The sequence below is a fragment of the Pristis pectinata genome, chromosome 1 (assembly GCF_009764475.1).
Source record: "Pristis pectinata isolate sPriPec2 chromosome 1, sPriPec2.1.pri, whole genome shotgun sequence".
NCBI lineage: Eukaryota > Metazoa > Chordata > Chondrichthyes > Rhinopristiformes > Pristidae > Pristis > Pristis pectinata.
The window spans coordinates 128,580,312-128,607,461 of NC_067405.1; the positions used below are offsets into that span (position 1 = coordinate 128,580,312).

Here is a 27,150-nt window from a genome sequence, read left to right on the forward strand (position 1 = left end):
AAGGACAGCTTCTATCCCACTGTTATAAAACTTTTGAATGGACCTCTTGTACGATAAGATGGACTCTTGACCTCACAATCTACCTCATCATGGCCTTGCACCTTATTGTCTACCTGCAATGCACTTTCTCTGTAACTGCAACACTTTATTCTGCTTTTCTCTTGTACTACCTTGATGTACTGATGCGATGAAGTGATCTATGGATGGCATGCAAGAGAACATTTTTCACTATACCTCAGTACATGTGACAATAATAAACCAATTACCAATCCACATTCACTTTGTCTAATCCCATTCATATTTTCCAAGTGTACTATTATCACGTTCTTTTTAATAGACTTTGCATTCTCTCCACTACTGATGTCAGGTGGACCAACCTGCACTTCAGTTTTGTCTCACCTGTTTTTTTTAAATGGTGTTGTTACATTTGCCATCCTCCAACTAGTAGAAACTGATCTAATAATCAATGGAATTTTGAAAGATGACAATCAATGTAGATAACTTTAAGAACACTGGATACAGATTTCCAGGCCCCAAAATTGTTTTGGCTTTTAGTGCCATTCATTTCTCCAGCACTATTTTTTTAATTAATAGCAAATTTTCTTTAATTCCCCCCATTTCAATAAACTCTAGGTTCCCCAGCATTTCTGTGAAGTTATTTACATTCTCATCTGTGAGCCAAAGTAGTTGTTTAATTGCTCTGCCATTTCTTGGTTCCATATTAAAATTCACCTATTTCTGACTCTAAGGGACTTACAAGTATATAAAGAAGAAAAAGATTAATTAAAATGAACATAAGAGATTTTAGAATCTGCTTTTATGTTTCTTGAAAGCTTCCTTGCATAATCTGTTTTTCCTCTTTTAATCAAACCTTTAGTCTATTTTTGTTGATCCAAACTGTTTTAAATCCTCACGCCTTTAGCTCCACACTCCTAACTAGATAGAAGTTGAAGAAATATAATTATAGTTAAAATTAAAGGTTTTGAGAACACAATAAATTAAATATTGCCAGTTGTCAAAACTCAGAAGCCATCACCTCAAATCCACTGCTTCCAATTTCATTGCCTGGTGCATAATGCCGAAGAATTAAAAACTGAACAATGAAAAATAATGAACTCAAAATGTGTTCTGTTTTTAATTAAGTGAGAAGCACCAAAATTGAATTTCAGAAGTAGGTTTCACATTTGCAGGCAGTTCCAATGCATTCCTCTTGAGGAGCAAACACAGCAACATTGTGAACCGAAGTGAAAAAGTCACTAGCAACAAACGATGCAAGACAGACAGGAATATTGCCAGGAGATCAAGAAAACCCAAGTTAGTCTTGAAATGGTGCCACACACATTCTCAAATAAAAACAAAAAGGTGGCATATCTCATCTCAAAGATGGCAATGCAACAATTTTCTTGGTAACAGAGACAAATTAGGAAACGAGAACAATCTGTCAGAATTCTGCATTTTTAAAAAAAAAGTCTCATTAACAAACAAATCAAAAATCACTCCACTTGTGAAACATTAGTGAGCAGCACGACTCAAGTGTTAGCCATTCAGATCAAAAGACCTAGCTGCCTATATTTGTAGTTCAAGAGGAAGGCGAAAAAAAATAGACCCTATATGAAAAGCTGTCCAGACCAATAATCCTGCCATCACCACCATTAAGGAATGCAAGAAATGGTCATTTGACTCACTACTGTTTGCAAACTCTTGTGGTGAACAAATGAGCTGTCATGCTCTCGTTTTACAAGCCACTCTACCTCAAGGTATTTGATGAAATTTGGTACATTTAGTGATGCAACAAGGCAGCTTCTTTTCCTTTAAGCATCTTTTGCCTACAGTGCAAATGTCACAGGTGGATTTTGCTGGTGTCAATTTGCCCAGTTTAATGCTACCTCAACCAGCCCCATTGAAACAAGGAGCAATCAAATCGCAGTGGATCAGAGCACAATCGGATGACAATGGTAAAAAGCAAGTAAGCCAGATTGTATCCTCTTGAAATAATATAAAGATTGCAGTTATAATTAAACCAAGGTCACAGGTCCAGAGAAAGTTAAAGATCAAGAATACTCCTGATACAGTTTCCCCCATTCCACATTTAAGCTGGTAATTCCCTAGTCTTTGCCATATGGATCTACCTAGGAAAGGTTCTGGCCACCACAGACTGTGGATAGCAACACCTGCTCCCATTGAAATGCCCATCTACATGCTGGAGCTGCAAGACATTTGTATGGCTAACACTACAGGAGAGGGCTGCTATATATATACTTATTAGTTCCAATATTTATAAGAAGGTAAAAAGGCAGTTAGGTGGGGGATTGGTGGGCCAATTGCTGCAGTGGATTACAGATGATTTGACAGACCAGGGATTAGCACTCCAATTTCTCCAGTGTTGCAAAGAGACTTACACATTCTATCCAGCAGACATCCCTTTTCATTGCCAGGATACCCAATGTCAAGGAAACTTATGCATCCTTAATAAAATAGGATGCAAAGATTTGATGCAGGCATCCTTGTTAGAACATTTAAATAAGGCACACCACCCAGGTATAGGTTGGTTGACTTGATTTCAACCTTTCCCATTAAAATCGAAAGTGGGTGAGACAGCAGAGTTGGAGTTAAGTATATTTCTATTCGGTAATTGGTTTATTATTGTCCATGTACTGAGATGCATCGAAAAGCTTTTGTTTGTGTACCATCCAGATAGATCATTCCATACACGAGTATGTTGAGATAGTACAAAAGAAAAACAGAACGCAGAATATAATGTTACAGAGAAATGAAGTGCAGGTAGACATAAAGTGGAAGGGCCATGACGAGGTAGACTGAGAGATCATGAGCTCATCTTTATCATACAAGAGGTCCATTCAGGAGTCTTATAACAGTGGGGTAGAAGCTGTCCTTGAGGCTAGTGGTATGTGTTTTCAGGCTTTTGTATCTTCTGCCCAATGGAAGATGGGAGAAGAGAGAATGACTGGGATGGGAGAGTTCTTTGATCCTGCTTTCCCGAGACAACAGGAAGTGTAGACAGGGTCAATGGAGGGGAGGCTGGCTTTCAGGATTGAGTGGGCTGTGTTCACAACTCTGCAATTTCTTGCTGTCTTGGGCAGAGCAGTTGCCATACTAAGCTGAGATGTATCCGGATAGGATGCTTTTTATGGTGCATCTGTAAAAATTGGTGAGGGTTACCAGGCACATGCCGAATTTCCTTAGCCTTCTGAGGAAGTAGAGGCACTGGTGTGCCTTCTTGGCCATTGCATCTATCTTGCTAGACCAGGACAAGTTGTTGGTGATTCTTACACCTAGGAACTTGAAGCTCTCAACCAGCTCCACCTCAGCACCATTGATAGAGACAGCAGGGTGTGCTCTGCCCCATTTCCTAAAGTCAATGACAAGTCAATGCTTTTGTTTTGTTTACATTGAAGGAGAGGTTGTAGCCTTGACACCATGCCAATAGAGTTGTTGCTTTGACGTTTTTATGACATTTAAATGTCATAGTTTATCATCCACCCAACCCAAACCTATAAGTGTTTTTGGAGTTATGGTATGTGGATTGAGTCTCTAAAACACCAAAAGAAAAAAACATGTATTTATGTAATCAGTCTTCTCTAGCTCAGGACCTACTGGACCAGTTTATGGCCAATTATAAAGTATAATCACCTCTTGTAAAGGAAGTCTGTGGGAGACATTTAATTGCAAGTGTAGATAGTACTTAAGCAGAAACAACACTCAAATAAAAATGAAGGTTAATTGTGAAATAGCAATGGCAGTTTGGTATTCTACGCAGAAAGAACATGATTTAAAATCATTTTCACCCAAACTAGTTGTACAACCTCCTTGAATTCAATGGAATTCACAGCCACTTATATTAACTGAAATAAGCACAATATAAATGATACTATCAATGAAAACATGAAAATTGGGATACTTCCTCCTCCTCCCCAGAAATACACAAAGCACTTTAGTCACACAAAAAAATGACCAGCCTACATTACACAATCCCTCCATTCATTCAGCTAACTGTTAACACCAACTCTTAAAATTTGCAACTTATTTAACATCAATTTACAACGTGTCAGAGAGACAAAAGTGGTTACTTCACCACAGTCATGTGGACATCTCTACAGAACACACATTTACTAGTTTCACATACCAAATGGGAGGTTCCCCTGCAAATGAGATATCAGAAACACAAAAGACAAATAATGTTCTTCCCAAGGACATCACATCATTGTCAACTTTAAAAAGAGTTCTATTTCATCACTTAAAATATAAGGGCCATCATCAACTGAATCAAAAAACAATCAGTACAGACAGTCTACCATGATGTCCCCTAGAAGGACCAATTCCATAAAACAAGTCCACAATTCTTATGCTTACACTGTGTTACCAAGCCTGGATCAACAGATCAAGCAAAATGCAAAGCATGGAATAAAGAAAGTGTGACTCACCTGCACAACATCTATGCCTCTTTTCCTACAAAAGAAATGACAGAATAATTAGTGAAACAGTTTTTGAGCAATATTGAACAATTTTTTTTAATTGCTCTATCAAACAATTGCTGGGCAAGTGTTTCTGTTTTGACAGCAACATGGAATTCTTCCAACGGTTACACAGACCAGAACAAAAACAGAAAAGGGCCATCAGAATTTTTTTTTGAGTTTGGCACAAAGGATGTAGGCATGCACTAGCCAAGCTAGCATTTATTGCTCATCCCTAATTCTACTTGAGGTGGTGTTGCTGGACTATCTACTTGATATCCAAGGTAGTTTGCCAGGCATTTTCAGAGGACAGTTAATAGCTACAGTGTTGCTTGGTCTGGAGTCACATAGCGTAACAAAAGTGGGGTATGGTGGCATACTGTTTACATTACTGACCTAATATCCAAGGGCCTGCACTGTTGGTCCAGAGACAAAGTTTAAATCTCATCATGGCAGCTGGGGAATTTAAGTAATTGAATAAATCTGAAATAATATGCATGTATAAGTAATGGTGAGCCTGAAACTAATGTCCTGAAAATCTGTCTAGTTCATTGTTATCCTTAAGGAAAGAAATCTGCCACCTTTTCTCAGATCCAGGCCATACAGAGATCCAGACCTCACCAGTGTGATTGACTTCCAGCTAAAACACCCTGGAGGAAAATCATGGATGGACAATTAAAGCTGACCTTGCCTGTGACATTCACACCCTATGAGAAAACAAAATAAAAAGGACAGCATTTTCCCCTTACCAGAAAAATATTTCGAGAACCAGATGGCTTTTTAAGATGATTCATTAACTTCATAATCACCTATTCTTGATTTTTAAATTCTCTATTTATTTAATTGACTGAATTTTAATCCCCCATGGGATTCACACACAGCTCCAGATCAAGGCTCTGGATTACAAGACTAGTAATATAACCACTGTGTTACAAGACCCCTCATGCAATACGATTTAAATAAAGTCTGTGAATTGGAAGCACAACGTTGAAAGAAAGATGTCTTTGAATTGTCCAAACATGAACAGGCATCACACCACGGAATGGTTACTGCATGAAAGGAGGCCATTCAGCCTGTCAAATTCATACAGGCTCTATGTTAGAGTAATGCAGATACTACTACTCTCCACTCTCCCACATACACCCCTCCCACACCACCCCCATCCCTATACCCTAATAATCTTGCAAGTTCTTTGCCTTCAAATACTTATCCAGTTGCCTTGAAAGCTGAAACTGAATCTACCCCCCATTAATACACCTGGCAATGCACTTCAGACCCCAAACACTTGCTGCTTAAAAATTATTCATGTCACTTTTGGTTCTTTTGCCAATTACCTTCATTCTCTGTCCTCTAGTTCTTGACCCTATCACCAATGGAAACAGTTTCTCTCCATCTACTCTGTCTATACCTTTCATGATCTTAACTCTTTCTATCAGACCTCTTCACATCCTCTTCTGTTCCAAGGACAACAAACCCAGCAAAATAACAAAATTACAGCAATCCAGTCACAAAATTTGGAATTTTGATTTTCCTCTAAATCTTCATTGGATATGATTACAACCAATTGGTAAAAGCTGAAAATTTCCTGAAAACTAATCCCCACTTTCCTGCTTAGGATTCCAAAAAGATATCTGTAAAATCAAGGACATTCTATACAGCATGAGCAGACATTTGAGTAGACAGAGAAAAAACTCCATAAATAAATGCAACATAATCCAAATTGTCCCAGTACTCGAGTTTAAAAACGCTTTGTCAAATATTTTGTGAAACAATATAGCGACATTATGTTCAATATCAATTTAGATGGTATCCAGCTGACAACGACTAATTGCTCACAGCTACAATTCCACCCTGCACTTCACCCAAAGGATAAACCCTACCTGAACTGCAAAAAAACATTGAAAAATGTATTTAAAGTAAGAGCTTTTCCTTTCTATGCCGCCAATGTGCCTGATCCTGCCCTATCTGTCACTGAACAAACCTTAAGGTGCTTTTTCCACATGGAGAAGAGCACCAAGCCATCCATTCCAAGAAGAACCCAAGGTCAACGCTGGATTAATTTACTTCAGTTTGTACATGCAATTGGCCTCAGGGCAAAGAACCAAAGTAAATGGCAAAGTCTCCTGATCTCTGCAAACACACTTGTGGCCACAGAATGGGAACAAGGATTGACAAGTATGCACTGAGCCTCCCTAGATAGAATTTTCACCGACATTTGTTATCTAGACCTGCACTATTGGCCATAGGAATGAGGACTCAGAGGCATCTGTGGAACTGGAATCCAGCACAATACCAGCTTTAAAGAAGGATAAAGGTACAGTGTATTAAGTGGCTGTGGAAGTGCAACAGACTACATTTTCCATAGATCAATGGTACCCCTCTTGCCACATCCCTCAATTCTTACTTATTCAGGATATGCATCAATTCTAATTATAGTGTTATTTATTCATATCTGCCAACCGTGCCTTAGCATTTTATTTTAAACCCCATGGTGCAAAGAAAAGGTCCATTTTAAAACCTTATATAATATTGCATTTGCCATCTCATCTGCTAGTTAGAAAGGAGGAAAAAGGAAAAGCAGATACTTGCGATTTTTAGTTTATTATTGGCATTTAGTATAGTAACGGGAGAGCAGGAATCCACACTCATCCACTGCAGCAGCAATCAATGAAATGCAAAAAAAAACTTCCCACTGTAGCGGCTAGCTACACTACTATAGAATAAAGACACAGAGTCTGTTGCTTGGAGTCAGCAGTCGATTGATCGACAGGGGCGCAGTGCGCCTTTTAATCCCAAAACTCTTCCCGCGCTACAGTTCCCGCACTGACGTCACGCGCGGGTCACCTGACCTTCCCGCGCATGGGCTTTCCTAGCCCAACAATGGAGAAGAAGGAGGGCCCCGCGCCATCTTGGGTTGGGGCCTCCGACGACGCTCGCGATCTCGGGAGCTGGTTCGATACCGGTAAGGTGAATCGCCACATAACCTCCCCCTCCCCCAGAACCGGCGATACCGTTGCGAATTAAATAAACTATGACTTGGGTGGCCTGGCCCTGCGTCGCGCTCGCTGGACCACAACCAGTTGGTCCAGGTCTAAATGAGCCGGCTTCAGCCGGTCAATTGTAAAAACCTCCTTGCGCCCCCCCAATGTCCAGCACAAATGTAGACCCATTCTTGACGACCCGGAATGGCCCTTCATACAGCTGCTGCAGCGGTGCTCGGTGTGCGCCCCTCCTGACAAAGACAAACTTACAGTCTCGGAGGGACGTTGGCATACGGGTCGGGGCCCATCCGTGTCGCAAGGTGGGTATCAGAGCCAGGTTGCCAAGCTGCTCACGCAGCCGGTCGAGCGTTGCAGCAGGTTTCTCCTCTGGTCCCCGAGGGGCTCGTAGGAACTTGCCCGGGACAACCAAGGGCCTTCCGTAGACCATCTCCGTGGACAAGGGCATGCAGGTCCTCTTTTGGTGCGGTACGTATCCCCAGCAGGACCCAGGGGAGTTCATCCATTCAGTTGGGCCCCTTAAGGCGGGCCATGAGTGCCGACTTCAGGTGTTGATGGAACCTCTCCACCAGCCCATTGGATTGCGGATGATAAACGGTGGTGAGGTGGAGCTGGGAACCCCACAGTCGGTGACGGCACACCACAGGTCGGAGGTGAATTGAGCTCCCCTGTCTGAGGTGATATGGGCCGGGACACTGAAACTGGCCACCCAAGTTGACAAAAGGGCCTGTGCGCAGGACTGGGTGGAGGTGTCCGCGAGGGGAATGGCTTCAGGCCAGCGGGTAAAACGGTCGACAATCGTGAGGAGGTACCGCGCTCCTCGGGAGACTGGGAGGGGACCGACAAGGTCGACATGTATATGGTCGAACCTCTGGTGATAGGTTGAAAGCCCTGCAGAGGGGCCTTCACATGCTGCTGTACTTTCGAGGTTTGGCAGCATGCGCAGGACTGGGCCCCATTCGGAAACCTGTTTACGCAGGCCGTGCCAGACGAACTTGCTGGACACCATCCAGACAGTAGTCCAGATGGATGGGTGTGCCAGCCTGTGGATGGAATCAAACACCCGTCGACGCCAGGCAGCTGGAACGATGGGGCGGGGTTTACTGGTGGAGATATCGCAGAGCAGGGTGCACTCACTGGGGCCTACCAGTAGGTCTTGCAGTTGCAGGCCTGAGACTGCGGTGCGATAGCTGGGCACGTCCATGTCCATTTGTTGTGCCTCCACCAAGCTGCCGAAATCCATCCCCGGGACAAAACTTGGATGGTGGGCCATGAATGTGCATCCGCGAAAGTGCACCCGCGACCACATTCTCTTTCCCGGACAGATGGCGGACTGAGATGTATGACAAGTGCCACTGCTGCTGTGCTGACCAGGGATCTGAGACCTTGTTGAAAGCGAAGGTCAACGGCTTGTGGTTGGTGAAAGCTGTCAACGGCCTGCCCTCCAAGCAGTATCGGAAGTGTCTGATGGCCAGGTACAACACCAACAGGCGCATGTTGCAGGCTGCCGATGGAATGAACCGGTGATAAAAGTTTACCATACCAAGAAAGTCCTTCAGGCCCTTGATGGAGGTGGGTCTGGCAAAGTGGCGGATGGCATGGACCTTTGCAGGCAGGGGCGAGGTGCCGTGTTTGTCGATCCAATGGCCCAGGAAATCGATTGTCTCAAGCCCGAACTGGCATTTGGCTGGGTTGATGGTCAGACCGAAATCCCTCAGGCGAGAACAGAGTTGGCAGAGGGGTGTGAGATGTTCCTAGCGGCTGCTGCTGGCGATCAAGATGTCGTCGAGGTATATGAAGACGAAGTCAAGGTCGCGCCCGACCGTGTCCATCAGTCGTTGGAAGGACTGAGCAGCGTTCTTGAGGCCAAATGCCATCCGGACGAATTCAAAGAGGCTGAAAGGTGTGATCAGCGCCGTCTTTGGAATGTCGTCCGGATGCACCGGGATCTGGTGACAGCCGCGGACAAGGTCAAACTTGGAAAAAATGGACCACCCGTGCAGGTTGGCAGCGAAGTCCTGAATATGCAGCACGGGGTACCGGTCCGGGGTAGTTATGTTGTTCAAGCGTCGGTAATCGCCGCAGGGTCACCAGCCTCCGGCTGCCTTGGGGACCATGTGTAGCGGAGAGGCCCATGGGCTGTCCGACCTGTGGATGATCCCCAATTCCTCCATCTTCTTGAATTCCTCCTTCGCGAGGCAGAGCTTGTCCGGGAGTAGCTGTTGGGCACAGGTGTGGAGGGGTGGGCCCTGGGTGGGGATGTGATGCTGAACGCCGTGCTTGGGCAAGGTGGTGGAGAACTGGGGCGTTAGTACAGACAGGAACTCTGTCAGGACCCTGGCGAACTCGTTGGTCGACATGGTGACAGAGTCGAGGTGTGATGCCGGTAGCTTGGCCTCACCCAGCGAGAACGTTTGGAAGGTCCTGGCATGTACCAAACGCTTACCCTGCAGGTCAACCAGCAGACTGTCGGCGTGAAGGAAATCTGCCTCAAGGAGCGGTTGCGCGACGGAGGCCAGGGTGAATTTCCAGGTAAAGTTGCTGGTGCCAAACTGGAGCTGCACTGAACAGGTGCCAAAGGTCCGGATGGCGCAGCCGTTGGCGGCCCTGAGGGCGGGTCCTGGTGTGCAGTTGCGAGTCTCGTGGCTGTTGGGAGGCATGACGCTGACCTCGGCCCCGGTATCTACCAGGAAACGACAGCCAGAACGCCTGTCCCACGCATGCAAGAGGCTATCCAGGTGGCCAGCCGCTGTAGCTATCAGCGGCGACTGGCCCTGGCGTTTCCCGGAAACCTGCACGGTGGCCGGCCCCTGCGAGCATCTGCGACCCACCGCTGGTGGTAGGAACACCATTGGTCGGTCAGTGTCTCAGACCTGGTGGCGGGTGGGGTGCGGTCGATTACCGGGTCTGGCCTGCTGGGCCGCTGGGTACGTGACGTGGCAACGTGCTCAACAGATGCCCCGCTCTCCTTCTTCTCCCGCCAAAGGACATCAGCACGGGCGGCCACCTTCCGGGGGTAGCTGAAGTCAACATCCACCAGGAGCAGGTCGATGTCATCGGGTAACTGCTTTAGAAAGGCCTGCTCGAACATCAGGCAGGGTTTGTGGCCATCTGCCAGGGCCAACATCTCATTCATGAGTGCAGAGGGGGATCTGTCACCCAACCCATCGAGGTGGAGGAGGTGGGAGGCCTGTTCGCGTCGGGAAAGGCCGAAAGTCTCAAGGAGGGTCTTGAACTTATCATACTTCTCCTCCTCTGGGGGCGCCTGGATGAAGTCCTCAACCTGGGCTGCGGTGTCTTGGTCGAGGGCGATCACCACGTAGTAGTACTTGGTGTTGTCCCTGGTGATCTGGCGAATCTTTTCTGGAACTGGGCCTCGGCCTGGTCGAACCAGACACGTGGCCGGAGGGTCCAAAAGGTGGGCAGTTTAAGGGCTACTGCCTGTACCTCTTGTTGCGCAGACATCGTGGGTTCAAAAACATTTGTGTCTGTCGGGGTCACCAATGTAGCGGCTAGCTACACTACTATAGAATAAAGACACGGAGTCTGTTGCTTGGAGTCAGCAGTCGATTGATCGACGGGGCGCAGTGCCTTTTAATCCCAAAACTCTTCCCGCGCTACAGTTCCTGCGCTGACTCACGCGCGGGTCACCCGACCTTCCCGCGCGTGGGCCTTCCTACCCAATGATGGAGAAGAAGGAGGGCCCTGAGCCATCTTGGGTCGGGGCCTCTGACGACGCTCGCAATCTTGGGAGCCAGTTCAATACTGGTAAGGTGAGTCACCACACCACACTCTTTATCCTGCATGCAACCTTTGGATTCCGAGAGAGAATTTGAGCCAAGATTTATTTTTTATATCCTTTTTCTCAAGTTATCATTTGTGCCAAGAAGAAAAAGCCTTTTACCAACAAATGGAAAAAACTGCAAAATCCAATTAACCAGCCGGACCTGACCAAGAGTAATTGGTCCAGTCACTCCCCCCCTAGCTAAAGTATTTTAGTTGTCATGGACTAACAATCCTCTCTCTTCCTTCAATGCTGTACTTCCAGGATTCCCCACCAACATGATCAAATTCTCTCTGGATGCTAGCTTTGGAAAGAATCTCATATTGCTCTCTACCTGTTCTCACTCAGGAATTATCCCAGACTGATTTTTTGTTATATATAATTGATTTTCATGCCAAAAAAGAAACATCAATATGGTCCTTTTTCCCCTCAAACTCGTATTATTCATCTCCAGCTGACGAAGCAAAGGATTGAGCTGAAAGACATAGCCCCACTTGGAGATGTGCTACAGCTGGAGCGACTAAGAGCACATTCCATCCGCTCACCCTCAGCATTCCAATGGAAATCAGGTACTGATCCGACAAGCTGAGAGCCTTTCCTGGCACCCCAGGGCACTGCAGAACTCAGACACTCAAAAAATACAAACAACAGCCAGCCATGAGGTGGGCTAAAATGCCCCAAAAGAGAATGAAAAGACAAAAACGTAGACCATCACAAAAGGTGATGTTAGCAGAGACATTAAAATACTCATCGTCTTTCTTTATTATAAAGAGAAGAGAGGTTGATAAGGGAAGAAGTTTAGAGAGGGAATTACAGATCTTTGAGCCTCAGCTGCAGTAGGTACAGTTGCCAGTGGAAGAGCAAAGGATATCAGAGGCTGGAAAGTCATGAACACAAATGTTCTGAAGGTTGTAGGACCAGGGAGGATCACAGAGATAGAGGGTCCAAGGGCAGAGGAGGAATATGAACATCAGATGAGGATTTTTTCCAAAATCATTGCCAGACTGGAAACTAATGCAAGTCATTGAATGTAGAGTTGAATGGGACTTGGGTATTTACTATGGGCAGCAGAGTACAATAGATAAATCTTGATGTGGGAGGACCTTCAAGAAATGAAAACAAACCAGAGCCACAGATTAGAGTGCTCGGCCCAGATACACATTCTGTGTCAATATTGGTGCATTCATCTGCAAATAAATCTTCAACATAAAGAACAAATTCACTAAAGGAGATATAGCAGTAGGAGAATGACCCAAACTCTAATAAGTTGCACACAACTTAATACGTTATGCAGACACAAGAGATTGCAGATGCTGGGTTTGTGGCTCAATATGTTATGCACTGGTCAGGCCAACACCAAACGTGTACACATTTTGAACAGAACTTAACATGGTCAAGAGAGAAAAGGACCATGAAGCTATAGTTTATCATGTCTAAAAGTCCAAGTCCGGAAGTTTTGGCCTGTGGCCTACAGGCCATCAGTCGAACTGACAAGAGAATCTAACACAAAACAAATCACAATATTTAATCTTCTTACAAGATCTTGGTTGAACCACATTTAGGTTACGGGTCCCTTCATATGGTGGGCATGAAAAAGATTCAGAAAAGGGTACCTATAATAACTCCCAGCTTCGTCAGCCTTATTTACTCAAATAGGCTAAACACTGCTTTTCACTTTAATAATGTACAGAGCTGGGTAATTTGATAGTAGAGCAGATTCTTTTCTTTCTGTCATACATTCAAGTCCTGATATTCCTGTCAAATTTGGGCAAGCGTGGATCTAGGTTGGACTTCCTTTCCTAGTGGAAGAACAAGTTGCTACCCTGTGCATCAAGTGTTGACTCTATACATCTTCAAAAGTGCTGCGCAATTCTGGACTGGGCCAGAGGTGGATGTTCAGTGATTCCACAACACAGAAGGCTGTTATTTGGCCCAATGTGTTCATATCAATCAAAAACAAAAGCTGCCCAGCCTGCTCCTGCCTTCCAGCCCTGTGGTTCACATCAAGCACTGTTTAAACTTACTGAGTGTCTCAGCTTCCACCATCTCTTGAGTTCCACATCCCTGCCACCTTCTGGGTGAAAATATCTTCTTCTCCTCTCTAATCCTTCTACCAATTACTCTAAGTTTGTCCCCCCCCTGATTTTTGATCCCTTCTCTAAAGGGAACTAGGTCCTTCTTGCTCACTGTATCTAGGCCTCTTATAATTTTATACACCTCAATTAAGTCTCCTGTCAACTTCCTTGATACCAAAGAAAACAAACCTAGCTTATCTGAACTTTCTCATTGCTGCAATTTTCCAGTCCCGACAACATCCTCATAAATTGACTCTATTTGCTCCTGACTTGCAAAAGGAAAATATTAGATTATAAGCAGACCCAATGCACCTCCTGGGTTATTCCAATTCCATTATTAGCTTAGAGTTTTTCAATAGATTTTTCTAGTGCGAAGGTCTCAAACAAGGGGACATAACAACAAGAAAAGGGGCCAGTTATTTAAACCTGAGGTATGTAAAAATTTCTTCTTGCAGAGAATGTTGAATCTCTGGAATTTTCTGTCCCAGCGGGTGGTGGAAGCTGAATCATTCAAAGTATTTAAAAAGGAGGTGGATAAATATTTGATAGATCGAGGAATAAAGGGGTGTGGAGAAGTGGTGCAGAAGAAAAGCTGAGATCAGCATAAATCAGCCATGATCATATTAAATGGTGGGGCTAGCTTGAAGGCCTACTCCTGCTCCTATTTTCTTGTGTTCTTTTCTGCATTCTCCCAAGAGATTGTAAAGCTGCTGGTGGGTGACTGGCATTGGGCAGGGGACTTGTTTATCCTGGAAGACTCAAGCATCATGACTGTCTGTCTTGATGGACCAGGTGGACTTCTCCTGTCCACTAGTCTCATATTGATATTTCATAGACCATCCATTCCCCAACAATAAAATCTTCCACAGTCAAACAGTATGAAGGAGGTAATTTACACAGATTATTGAAAAGATATAGAAAAGTATTCTATAATATTACTTCAAATTGAAATGTGGGTCAAATCAAGGGGTCTAATCAAGTAATAGACTATGTCGAGAGTTAAGATATCTACTTATTAGTCACATGTACATTGAAACACAGTGAAATACGTCTTTTTGCATTGCTAAGAATGTGCTGGGGGCAGCCCGCAAGTGTCACCACTCTTCCAGCGCCAACATAGTATGCCCACAGCTCCTAACCTGTACATCTTTGGAATGTGGGAGGAAACTGGAGCACCCGGAGGAAACCCACACAGATACGGGAAGAACATACAAACTCCTTACAGACAGCGGCGGGAATTGAACCCAGGTCGCTGGCGCTGTTAATAGCATTACGCTAACCGCTTATGCTACCATGCCGCCCACAGTTAACAGTTTGTGGGAATTCCACACAGAGCAGGATCCAAAAGCCCTGGAAACACACAAGAAGCAACTGGACATCACAACAAAGTACATGAGGAATAAACAATTAAACGTCAAACGGTTTTCTTCATCCATTATTATCCGTGATTGTGAAATCAGAAATAACATCTCAGAAACGATGTTTAATGCCAAAATGACTCAAAGACATTCAAAGGTCTTGAGGAGCTCAGCTGAAGTTGCAAGATGCACTTAATTATGTGTTAACCACTGATCATTATCATTCATTTCTCACTAGAAATATCCACGTGTCTGCACGTTATAATCAGGATGCATGCAGCAATTAGGGCAAACTTAGGCCACTGATTATACAGGTGCCCGGTGTTACATTCTTAGAGCAATTAAAAAAAATTCCTCTCAGAAGTAAATAAGAGTAATTCTTATTGGGTACCATCACAATAAGCCTTTACAATGAAGCTTCCAGCTTTCTAATTATACAAATGTAAAGAGTTTTTTGTCTACAGGGACTACTACTTTGTCATAAACCATCTAGTAATTCAGCATTCCTCAGTGTTTGGTAAACACTCACTCAGGCACAAGTTACACTCACTCCTACACCAAATGTGTTCCCTCAACAGGATAAGAGCCTTTTGAAATCAAATTTCAAAACAGGGGACAAGATTTGGGTATTTAGCCCTTGAGCTTATTTTACCTTTTGCTCACAGATCAGCCCTGATCCCACTAACTCTACACCCACAATAACGATGATAGTTTTAAATTTACCTTTGGTTATCAAAATGTTAATAACTGACATAGCATCAATTGCAAAAGAAAGCACAAAATTTCTACCATGCCCTTCGATGATAAGTGATTACAGTTTCACTCTTGAAAAAGATGGCTCTAATTTTTTTTTAAACGAAGCCCTGTAATCTTTGGCTTCCAAGCAGTGGAAATACTTTCAATCTACTTTATCCTTTCCCTCCAATATATTGAAAACTTTGATCAAATAAATCATCTACTGACTCCAATTCTAGGGATTAGATCCTCAGGTTGCGCAATATCTCATTATACTTTAGCCCATGGTTCCAGTAAATCTATAGCAAGCTCCCTCAAAGCCCAAAGTACCTTTACTAATGTGTGGCAATATGAAGTGCTCAGAGCCACTGACTTATTTTCTAACCTATAACGCTACACACAAGGAACTGAACTTCAAGTGGGAGATAGTAGCAGTACCATACATAGTGTTTTCCTGCTGTCTCCTGACTAAAAAAAAGTACTTTTCTCCCATTTACCCTATCAAATCTTCTTATCATTGCAATCACTACAATTAATCTTTTATCATCCCTTAATCTTCTATAGTCCAAAGGGTCAGCCTAGTACAGGCAAAATGTTGATTTAACCCTTTTAGTGAGGACAGTGATGTCAGGTTATCAACTTATCATTCCCTATAGTTTTCTGTTGGCCTATTTGGTAAAAAGCAAAGTAAGTAAAAACGTATTTACATATATTCACCCACTACAGCTGCACTTTTCCAGCATTATACTAGATATATTTACCTGACATCAAGTTCACCTGCCTCTGTTCTTATCCTGGACTTATCAAAATTATAGAAAAATATTGAACCAGTATGAACACAATGGGCCAAATGACCTCCTTCTGCACTGTACCAATTCTAAGTAAGTGACATTATACAGCAGTTTAAAATGATAACCTTAACTCTGGAACATTTGATTTCCTGAATCCAATAAAAGAAAAAAAAGTGTGTCATGAATTCTTTGGTTTTCAGCCATGATGATGATGCCATGATTTAATTCTGATTGGTTCTGGACCTCACTCACTCCTTTGGTAGGATATATTGCCTTGGATAGAGATTAAGCTCTGTCAGTTGACAGCATTCTTATCACCAAGTCCCAAGGTTGTAGATGTGGAGTCAAGAGCACATACCAACACTTCAGAGCAATACTGAGGAAGTCACACTCAGGAGACCTTGTTTCCCTGCTTGCACGAACCAAAGCAAAGAGAAACCAGTGTCCTGGAACACAATTTCCATAAAACAATACCTATAAAACATTAGTTCCTTATTTAATCAGGATATGGTGGCTAACTGCTTATGGTACCGGAATAGTCAGCCAGATGTCATGGGTCCAGATTTCACTATGGCAAGGAGTGAAGTGGAATTTTCAAAATCAAAACTGCCAGACTGCCCAAAATCTTGAGTTAACCCCAAGCACAGCAATTGACTTTTCAACCAGGCACATTTGCAGCTTTCCCAATACAACAATTTCAGATAACAAGTCAGTGTCTCCCAGTTAAACCTCCTCTGGACGAATGCTTAGTTACTTTATTTGCCTCACTTTGCCCTATCAGCCCTCATTATTAAATTGTTCTTGCCATCCATCCCATCGAAACCTTCCCTTCTGTCTTTTCCTGCCCTCTGGCACAACCACCCCGCATCTTCATGTGCATCTTAAACCTTCCTTTACAATCAACTCCCGATTATCTTGCTGCAGTTTCAAATTTGCAGATTAACTGTGCCCCACCCTGACCCTGAGTATTAGCCTTGGACCCAACTCTCCAATCACCTGTATATGCTGGCCTCTTTGCTGCAGCACCTGGGCAGCCCACCTTCCTCCTGGCTGGTGCTCATTTAAGTATCACTTGTGAAATCTCCCCAAATCAAGAGCCGTGAGGTGATGTTGCAGCTCTATAGAACTCTGGTCAGACCACACTTGGAGTATTGTGTTCAGTTCTGGTCACCTCATTATAAGTAGGATGTGGAAGCTTTAGAGAGGGTGCAGAGGAGATTTACCAGGATGTTGCCTGGATTAGAGAGCATATTTTATGAGGATAGGTTGAGCAAGCTAGGGCTTTTCTCTTTGGAGAGAAGGAAGATAAGAGGTGACTTGATAGAGGTGTACAAGAATGATAAGAGGCATAGATCGAGTGGACAGTCAGAGACTTTTTCCCAGGGGGACAATGGCTAACATGAGGGGACATAATTTTAAGGTGAGTGGAGGAAGATATAAGAGGGATGTCAGGGGTAAGCTGTTGTGTATTTTTTTTCTTTTACACAGAGAGTGGTGGGTGCATGGAACGCACTGCCAGCAGAGGTTGTGGGGGCAGATACATTAGGGACATTTAAGAGACTCTTAGATAGACACATGAATGATGGAAAAATAGGGGGCTATGTGGGAGGGAAGGTTTAGCTAGATCTTAGAGCAGGATAAAATGTCGGCACAACATTGTGGGCCGAAGGGCCTGTACTGTGCTAAGTTCAATAAAAGTACTGAGGAACACATCTCATAACTCTTAGTCTGTTTTGCACTCCCCTCCATTACCATGGATAATCGTAAGTCCACGCTTTCTCCAACTTCTCCCATACCCGATGAAAGATCATCCCCATGAAAAGTTAACACTGGCTTATTCCCCACAGAGGGGGAAAAGAAGCCATTTATTCAGTACTGTAAATAAAAGGTACACAGAAAAGAGCCATAAAAATAACAGGTTTGCTCTTGAATATACAAAAAGCTCTCATATTTATTCAAAAAGAAGCACTCTAGATTAAAATACTGATTCAACTTTTGCCACTGTTTGTACTTCACTTGTTAGCTTCCCCAAATGACATAAATAGAGGGAGGTGGTATCATTCCAGTGGGTTTTAAAATGTGCAGTTGGTCTCTACAAGAGAATGTGGGTGGTAGACAAACTCCTGCTAAGGAATGCTGTGTTGTGGGAGAACAGTTGTAATGAGTTTTAGCTCCCCCAATGATTAATGCAATGCCTGATGTGGTAATGAGCCGCATGACCCAAGTGACCTAGGGTGTACCAGTCACTCTCTGGGAGGGCAGCTATGAGGGGGCATTTCTGCTAGTCTGGATAAGGGAGAAAAATCAATTGAGTTCTGCAACTCATGATGACTATCACATAGTACTTGGTGAAAGGGAACAGGATCCGTTAAATATCCTGCTTACACACACAGCCTTGGCTCAGAACTGTCACTCAAATAGCCAGCTCCCACAATTTCACAACCTTTCATGAATCAGTGCTTTCAAAAGAAGAATTAGAAAAATGTGTGATGGGGAACTACAGGTTTGTATTGAAGTTACAAATGTGTCCCCTAGCCAAACACAACAGTCTGTACCTTATCAGGTGCTCTTAGAATCTGAAATAAGCACACATGCAACAAAATGATGCAAGCATCAATTTGTCCCATAATGTGCGATACTTAATTATAACCAATTTTGTTCATTTGTGTTGGTCTAAATTCCAAGTATCCAAAAAGTAAATATAAATTCACTTACAGTAGGGTTTTACAAAACTTTGTGCCCTCTGTGTCGATGTTTCATTCTCTATCACAGATTACGCATTAGCAGCCAACATGAGCCAGAGCACATGGGCTGATTAGCAAGTTTGCAGACGACACAAAAATTGGTGAAGTTGTGGATAGTGAAGAAGGCTGTCAAAGAATATAGAAGGATATAGACCAGTTGGAGATTCGGGTGGAGAAATGGCAAATAGAGTTTAATCCAAATGAGTTACATTGCAAGGAAAGGTTGTGCAGACTAGGTCTTTATTCCCTGGAACGTAGGAGATTGAGGGGTGATCTGACAGAGGTATATAAGGTCATGAGGGGCATAGACAGGGTGAAAGTAATAGTCTTTTTCCTAAGGAGGAGGTGCTAAAAACAAGAGGGAATAGGCCTAAGAGCAGAGGTGAGAGATTTAAAAGGGACAGGGCAATTCCTTCATGCAAAGGGTGGTGCGTATTTGGAATGAGCTGCCAGAAGTAGTAGTGGAGGCGGGCACATTGGCAACATTTAAAAGCCATCTAGGTAAGTACATAGATAGGACAGGTTTAGAGGGCTATGGGCCAAACACAGGCAGATGGGACTAGCTCTCTGGACAACACAGTTGGCATGGACGAGTTGGGCCGAAGGGCCTGTTTCCACGCTGTAAGACTCTATGACTCTAAATATGAGGTGTTGCACTTTGGGAGGTCAAGCGTAAGTACACAGCAAATGGCAGGACCTTTAGGGGCACTGATGTACAGAGGGATCTTGGGGCGCAAGTCCATCGCTCTCTGAAAGTGGCAACGCAAGGCATACAACATACTTGCCTTCATCAGTGGGGATGTTGAGTATAAAAGCTGGGAAGTCATGTTGCAGCTATATAAAACTTTGGTCAGGCCACATTTGGAGTATTGTGTGCAATTCTCATTACCCCATTACAGGAAGGATGTGGAGACTTTGGAGAGGGTGCAGAAGAGGTTCACCAGGATGTTGCCTGATTTAGAGAGTATTAGCTACAAGGAGAGGTTGGAGAAACTTGGATTGTTTTTCTCTGGAGTGTCAGAGTCTGAGAGGAGACCTAATTGAAGTATATAAAATTAGAAGAGGCATGGAGCAGGTAGGTAGATCATTTTCCCATAGTGGAAATATCAAATAATAGAGGGCAAAGCTTTAAGATGAGTGGAGGAAAGTTTAAAGGAAATTTATGAGGCAATTTAAAAAAAAAGCACACATACACAGTGGTAGGTGCCTAGAACACACTGCCAGAAAGGGTGAGGGTGGTGGTGGGGGTAACGTTTAACAGGCATTTAGACAGGCACATGAACAGGCAGGGAATAGAGGGATATGGATCATGTGCAGATAAATGGGTTAGTTTAATTTGGCTTCATGGTCAGCACAGACAGTGGGCTGAAGGACCTGTTCCTGTGCTGTACTGTACTGTTCTATGATCTATGGCAGGAGGTTACTTTATATAGAGGTCCACTGACAGCAAATTATGTCCAACTGAAAGCAATTAAAAATTAAATTGAAATTTATACATAACAAAGACTCCATTCCACATTGTACAGTAGGGTCAACTGATGTAAAAAAAAATCTATTTGCTTGTCAGTTAGGGTACACAACATTTAAATTCTTTAAGAACACTGAGGAAAAAAAAACTTAGTACAATGCTGCACAGACAGTATCATCTAGACATCTGCCAGGAGTTCCTATGCCATATTTTGTTAAATATCTCCCCCAAAGGGTAGCACAGTGGCACATCTAGCAGAACTGCAGCCTCAAGCTCCAGTGACTAGGCTTTCTGACCTCCGGTACTCTCTGTATGGAGTCTGTACTTTTTCCTCTGTGACCAAGTCGGTTTCCTCTGGATATTCTAGTTTCCCCCATCAGGCTGATTGTTAGATTAATTAGCCACTATAAATTGCTTCAACTGAGGTGAGTGGCAGAATTAATGAAAACTCGGGGACACAAAGTGCTGGAGGAACTCGACAGGTCAGGCAGCATCTATGGAGGGAAGTGAACAGTTGACATTTTGGGTCGAGACCCTTCATCAGGACTGAAAGGAAGAGGGCAGAAGCCAGAATAAAAGGGTGGGGGGAGGGGGAAGAGCAGGAGCTGGCAGGTGATAGGTGAATCCAGGTGAGAGGAAGGTAGGTAGGTGGGGGCGGGGAGGAGGAGAGGGGAGTAAGAATGATGCAAGAAGCTGGGAGCTGATAGGTGGAAGAGGCAAAGGGTTGAACAAGATGGAATCTGATAGGAAAGGACAGTTGACCATGGAATAAAGGGAAGGAGGTGGGGAACCAGGAGGAGGAAGGTGTGGGTGAGGGGCAGGTTGTTGGGGGGGGGGGGGAGGAGAAGGGGTAAAAAGGGCCAGAAGGACAAGGAAAAACCAAAAGGGGGGGTGGGGTTGTAAAACGGGGGGAGTGGTTACTAGAAGTTGGAGAAATTGATGTTGATGCTGACAGGTTGCAGATTACCAAGAAGGAATGTGAGGTGATATTCTCCTAACCTGCATTCAGCCTCAACTTGGCAGTAGCAGAGGCCGTGGACAGACATGTCACTGCGGGAGTGGGAAGTGGAATTAAAATGGTTGGCCATCAGAAGATCCTGGCTGTTCCGGTGGATGGAGCAAAGGTGCTTAACGCAAAACTTGGGGACAACAGGTTACAGAGAAAGTTAGTGAGGGAATGGAATTGCACCAAGCTGGCAAAAACTTGACAGACCAAACAGCCTCCTTCTATGTCGTAAGGAGATACAGAAGACTGCTCTGACCCAATTGATCTCCTGTGTCAAAATGAGTAATTTCATTTATTTAGAGAATAGTGAATATTGAAGTATTCTGCTCTGGACAGAAACCATGTACTTCCAGATCTCACCCAGTTTTGGTATTGGTATTAGTTTATTGTTGTCACATGTACTAAGGTACAGCAAGAGACAGCTCAGTGCTGGAGGGGGGGGGGGGGGGGATCCTATTAAACTCAAGATAAAGCTAGTTACCTGACTGATGTTGAAGTGCTTTTTGGTGTTGATGAAATCACTTCAATATTAATAGTCACTCAAAATGAATGCAAGGTCCTGGAAAAGGTGGATCACAATCTGTGTTTCAGGAGTCATTTCTCAGTGAAGACAGGCATCAACGTCAAGATTCACTACAACCTTTAGTGCATCAGTTCAACCTTTGGCCAACTGAATAATAGTGCTCGCAGCCTTAAACCTCACATCCGGCACATAGCTCACAGTCTGCCGAACAGCAGTGACTCCTCCCCCCACCACACCCCCACTCCTTAATGGTTCAGAAACATGGACAACCTAAAATAGGCACAACAAAGCACTGGAGATGTACACCAACTTCCTCCACAAAATCCTCCAAATACACTGCCAGGTGAATCAAAGTTAGTGTCCTCTACAAGGCCAACATTGAGGCTTGGACCATGCTCAACCAGTTCCAGAGGGACAGCCACACTGTCCATGTACCTGACACTAAATGCCAAGGTTCATCACAGCAAGCAATTTCCAGAGGGACAAATAAAATGCTTCAAGAACATCCTCAAAATCCTTCAGAGAAACAAAAATCAAACATCTTCACTGGCTCCTGGGAACCCTGGCTCCATGACTGCTCAAAATGGAGATGTCTTGGAAGGTACTGATCAACTAAGGGAAGACGCAGAGGTCGAGCAAACCAGAGGAAGGAGGACTCAACATCACAAACCGCTCATCTGCCTGCCCCATCACCTATCCATGACAAAGTGGATCCTGCACAGGTTTTTTCAGACATCTTAGTAGCTGCGGAACTGGAGAGGAAGCACTCATGCTCAACCCTGAGTAAGTACCCACTAGAGCTGGCTAAGTGTGGTGTAATCCTCGATGTCGGCCTGGGAAAGGGCGCTGGCATCGGTTCACCTGACCATCAATGGATTTTGAGGTTTTTGTGAACACAGTTGGTGGTGCTTTTCAGTGCTTTGTGACACTAGTTATACATTTTCCATGTTTGTGAAGCACACAGGAAGGTAAGGATCACTGCTGCTCAGCAGACTATGATGACGATGCCACACAAATTCTTGGGCTGTATTAGCAGCCTGCTTCAAAAGCCACTCAACCAGCTGCCACAATAGAAACCATTTTAACCTCAATTCACAAGAGCAGATGAACTCTTCTAAGTAGAAGAACTTCTACTTAGATCACACCTTGAACACTGTAAAACATCCAAAAGCTATTTGGCCTATCCTCCGTGGAGTTTCGGAGGGAGGCAATTGCACTGAGGCATTTCTTTCCAAGTGGGTTTGGAGGTGGAGAGGTTATCGGAATCAAGAAACAGGGGGCAAAGTCTCAGGTTAAGGAATCAGCCATTCAGGACAGAGGTGAGGAGAAAGTTCTGGACGAATAGGGTTGTAAATAATTGGAATTCTCTATTTCAGAGGACTATGGATGCTCAGGTCATTGAGCATATTCAAAGCAGATACATCTTTGACACTGGAGGAAGAAAAAAAAATCTATAAATCCATCCCCCGTGGCCCCAATGAATGAAACGATAAGCTGGAGGGGCTGTATAGCCTTCTCCTGCTTTTACTTCTTATCAGGATAGGTGACCAAAAATCTTACTCAGGAGGTAGGCATCATGAGGAAGGAGATAGAGAAGCAGGAGGTTGTCAGAGGGTAGGGTCCAGAAAGCTGGTACCACCAATGTTTCTTTAACCTGGCAGACTTTCAAATGACTTCTATTCTAATCTGACAATGATTTTACCCATCCACAAAATCCACATCAAATTGCCCCTCAAGAGAAATTTCATTAATTAATTGTCTAGTCCACAGATATTCAGACCTCAAGCACTGCATATCACAAAAACTCATGACAGGTCCGTGCTACCATAGAATGTTTGCTCACCAGAATAAGTCCTGGAAGTCATTGAAAATGACATACTGTAAGTATTCATTATATAACATTCTAATAAACTAAGATTCATTAGTTTTGGAGAGTTTAAAGGGCCTCTGCTGAAAAATATCTCAGATCCTGGTCGGAATAGCAAAATGTATTGTCCTGGGCTCCTTTCATCATTGAAGGGGCTTCATAGTTTTCACAGGATTTTAGATCAAATTTCAAATTATAGGTTGAAAATGAATGACAGTGGACTTTTTTGTTTACAGTGGAGTTTAAAGTACAATTATAATTCATTTATAGCAAAGCACATTAGGATGTCAAAAATGGGGCAGGAAAATGCTACATGAATGCTAGTCTCTCTTTCTTTAATAACAACTATCATGACAATAACTAACACACATTTATCGCACCCAGAAATCAGCTTCCAGCGGTAATCTGATGTGACTGTGGTTTTAAAATCCCAGAATGTCACCTCTCCACGCCAGGTTCCGTGGACTTCAATTTTCTATCTCTCACAATTCTCAAAAAAAGACGTTTGTTGGTGTTCATTTTACTGATGCAAAGAATTAGAAACACCCAAAAGTAAATTACTGTAAAAGCTGGAATCTGAAACAAAACAGGAAATCCTGCAAATAAGCAACAAAGCAGGCAGCATCTGGGAAGAGAGAAAAGGAAGTAATGTTTCAGCTCAATGACTTTTCATCAGAATGTTCTCTCTCCACAGAAACTAACTGACCTGCAGAGTAATTCCAGCATTACCTGTTTTATTAAAGCTCCCGACTAAACTAACACTGCCTTTGGGAAAAATAATAAACAAGAAATTATGGCTTCAAGTGCAATAAGTGCCCACTGTGTATTGTGCTGGAAGCAGCAAAAAAAAATCAGATGCCACACAACCTAATGTCCAGTTATCTCACACTTCAATGAACATCAAACTGTAGATGCTGAAAATCTGAAATAAAAACAGAAAATGCTGGCAAGTCAGTAGGTCAGGCAGTACCTGTGGCAGGAGAAACAATCCTGGTATTTCAGGTTCTCTGACAAAGTCTTCGACCCAAATCATTAAGTGTGTTTCTATTTCTACAGATACTGCTTGACCTGCTGATTGTTTCCTGCATTTTGTTTTTTTTCCCCCATCTCACACTTTAATGTCCAATTTAAGTACATTAGAATTTTTTTAATCTAAGAGGCCTTTCACAGGGCTGATACTGCACCTGTTAATATTTTACCATATTAAAGATTTCAAGATAAATGCCAAATTGTTGCTATTCTAACGGATGCAGTTGTAAATTAGCTCTGGTTAATAGCAAGACTTGATGGATTTCACAGATTCTGTACAATTCATGTAAAACATACAGCTCCAATAAAATTCAAAGCACATTGACAAGATCAATTTTGAAAGCCTGCCAACATCAACTTCAGACTAAGTCATATACCAAAGGTCTGCGTCAGAGATTGTAAACTGGTCCAATCTAGCCCTTATTATTATTGACTTACAATCTTGATAAATGGGGCTTAAAGTGCATCATAGTGGAAGCACAAAGATCAGAGTCCAATCACAGATTAAATAAGGGGTCATTTATAAGAGATGGTTTTGCAGTAATACAACTACTCAGAGGGTTGACTATATATGGCAGAACATTAATGCTAACTTCAGACTTGGGTTCTAAGGCGGCAATGCTACATTTTTAACCAACATGGAGATCGCTGCGCCTCTGAACACCATCCTCAAGGCTCACCATAAAGGGAAAGTGTATCACTGGGTACTGGGCCATCGGCTCTGCAGCCTGCTGCGAGCAATCGGCTCTCATCCACCCCAACCTCGTGCATTTCTACGTCCAGAATCACTTTCTCCATTCTTTAAAATAAAACTTCCTCTTTCACGGCGATTTTCAAAACCCCCACGGTGGCAGGGAGAGGAAAGACAGAGAAGGGGGTTGGTAATATTCTGCATCTACTTAAGAAAAAGCAGCAAGGTCTTTTGATCCTATGTCTTCATTCTTTTATTTCAGTGCAGGGGATTAGCATGTAGCAAACCCAGCCCTCAGCCCGCGCAATGAGCGTTGCCGCTGTGCTGCAGATCAATGATTATTGCTGACTCTCCCTCCCTCTTTAAGGCTGGGCTGGCGGTGGAGAGCAGACTTGCACATGGGAGTTCTTACTGCTGCTGCCTTACATCAGCCAGGCGTTATTTCCTGCTTGCCATCCCCAAGCCCTGCCCCGACCAATTCATTTCAATTTTTTTTAAAAAAAGAGGGGTAAAGGAGGGGATCTTATGCTTACCTGCAAAGATCCGCGAAGGCCTGGAAATTCAGCTTTTTGATCTTCTTCTCGCTCAGCCAGTATCCGACTCGCTTGCCTTTAAGCCAGGTCTGCATCTTCAAGGCGAACAAGTGCGGAAGTAAAATCTAAACTGTGTGTAGGTTAGCAAACCTGCAAATGAATGGTTTAACGGGAGGGAAGGGGTGGAAAGATGGGGGGTGGGGAAGAAGGGGGGGGAGAGAGGAAGAGGGGAGAAGTTGGATAAGCCAAATGGTAAAATGCAACCGCGCAGCCAGAAAATATTAACCCCTTCCTTAAAAAAACATTGCATTTACATCCTCCGTTTGCAGTATTGATCAAGAGCGACTTTCTCCTAGCCTCAGTTAAATGTGTATATTTTTCTGCATATACATTTTCCTTCCAATCCATGATATCCAGGAAATACTACAAAATCATTTCTTTAAAAATAGAAAAAAAGCACGCAAAGTATAAAGACCTAAATCGATGCCGAGTGCCGGCTCATCACAAACCCGGGAGTGTGCGCTGATAGCGGCGCCTGGGCTTTGAGTCAGGCGCTTCTCCGCTCCGCTTAATTCCGTGCACTGAGTCCCGGTCCGGTCCGGCCCACACACCGCGGGCTGCCTTCAGCGCAGCGCGGACATCCAGCCGAGTCTTCGGCCACGCACACAAGGGAGGGAAGTAGGGCCAGACAGAGACCGACGATCGCCTGCTGCCAGATTTTGCCCCCCTCACCAAACAAACCCCCCACTCAGTTCATTGAGATCACCAGCTCCGCTCGGCACTGGGGAAAGGGAAATAAATAGCGGCAGCTGCGACAGGGGGCGCTCCGAGTCGCTGCCCAACACCAACATCTCCCCCCGCCCCTTAAAGGTGTCCTGTCTGGCTGCAATCCACCGCCCCAAATAAGAAAAACATTCAATTAACCCAACGCACTCCAGTTTTAACACTATCTCTGCAATACCGCAGTTTCTCTCTATTTCACGCTAAAAACCACAGGTTGAGTTGCAGCTTTCCCTGCTTTTGATTATGCAGTCAAAATTTCTGGGATACTCAAATCATTATAAACTTTTTTTTA

General features: G+C 43.8%; 1 protein-coding gene across 3 annotated transcripts in view; it reads right to left on the reverse strand.

The window, feature by feature from the left end:
• itpk1a (inositol-tetrakisphosphate 1-kinase a) overlaps positions 1 to 26,915 on the reverse strand; it is a 188,311-nt gene extending 161,396 nt beyond the window's left edge. Inside the window, exons 1-3 of one of the 3 annotated variants that reach the window (XM_052019467.1) lie at positions 26,585 to 26,915; positions 26,076 to 26,225; positions 4,443 to 4,467 (exon numbers count right to left, since the gene is read on the reverse strand). In XM_052019467.1, the coding sequence (XP_051875427.1) occupies positions 4,443 to 4,467; positions 26,076 to 26,170 (120 nt within the window). In that variant the 5' untranslated portion in view covers positions 26,171 to 26,225; positions 26,585 to 26,915. Of the gene's footprint in view, positions 1 to 4,442; positions 4,468 to 26,075; positions 26,226 to 26,550 lie in introns of all 3 variants that reach the window. The other 2 variants (XM_052019478.1, XM_052019459.1) reach the window with 2 other exon arrangements.
• Positions 26,916 to 27,150: the final 235 nt, after the last annotated feature.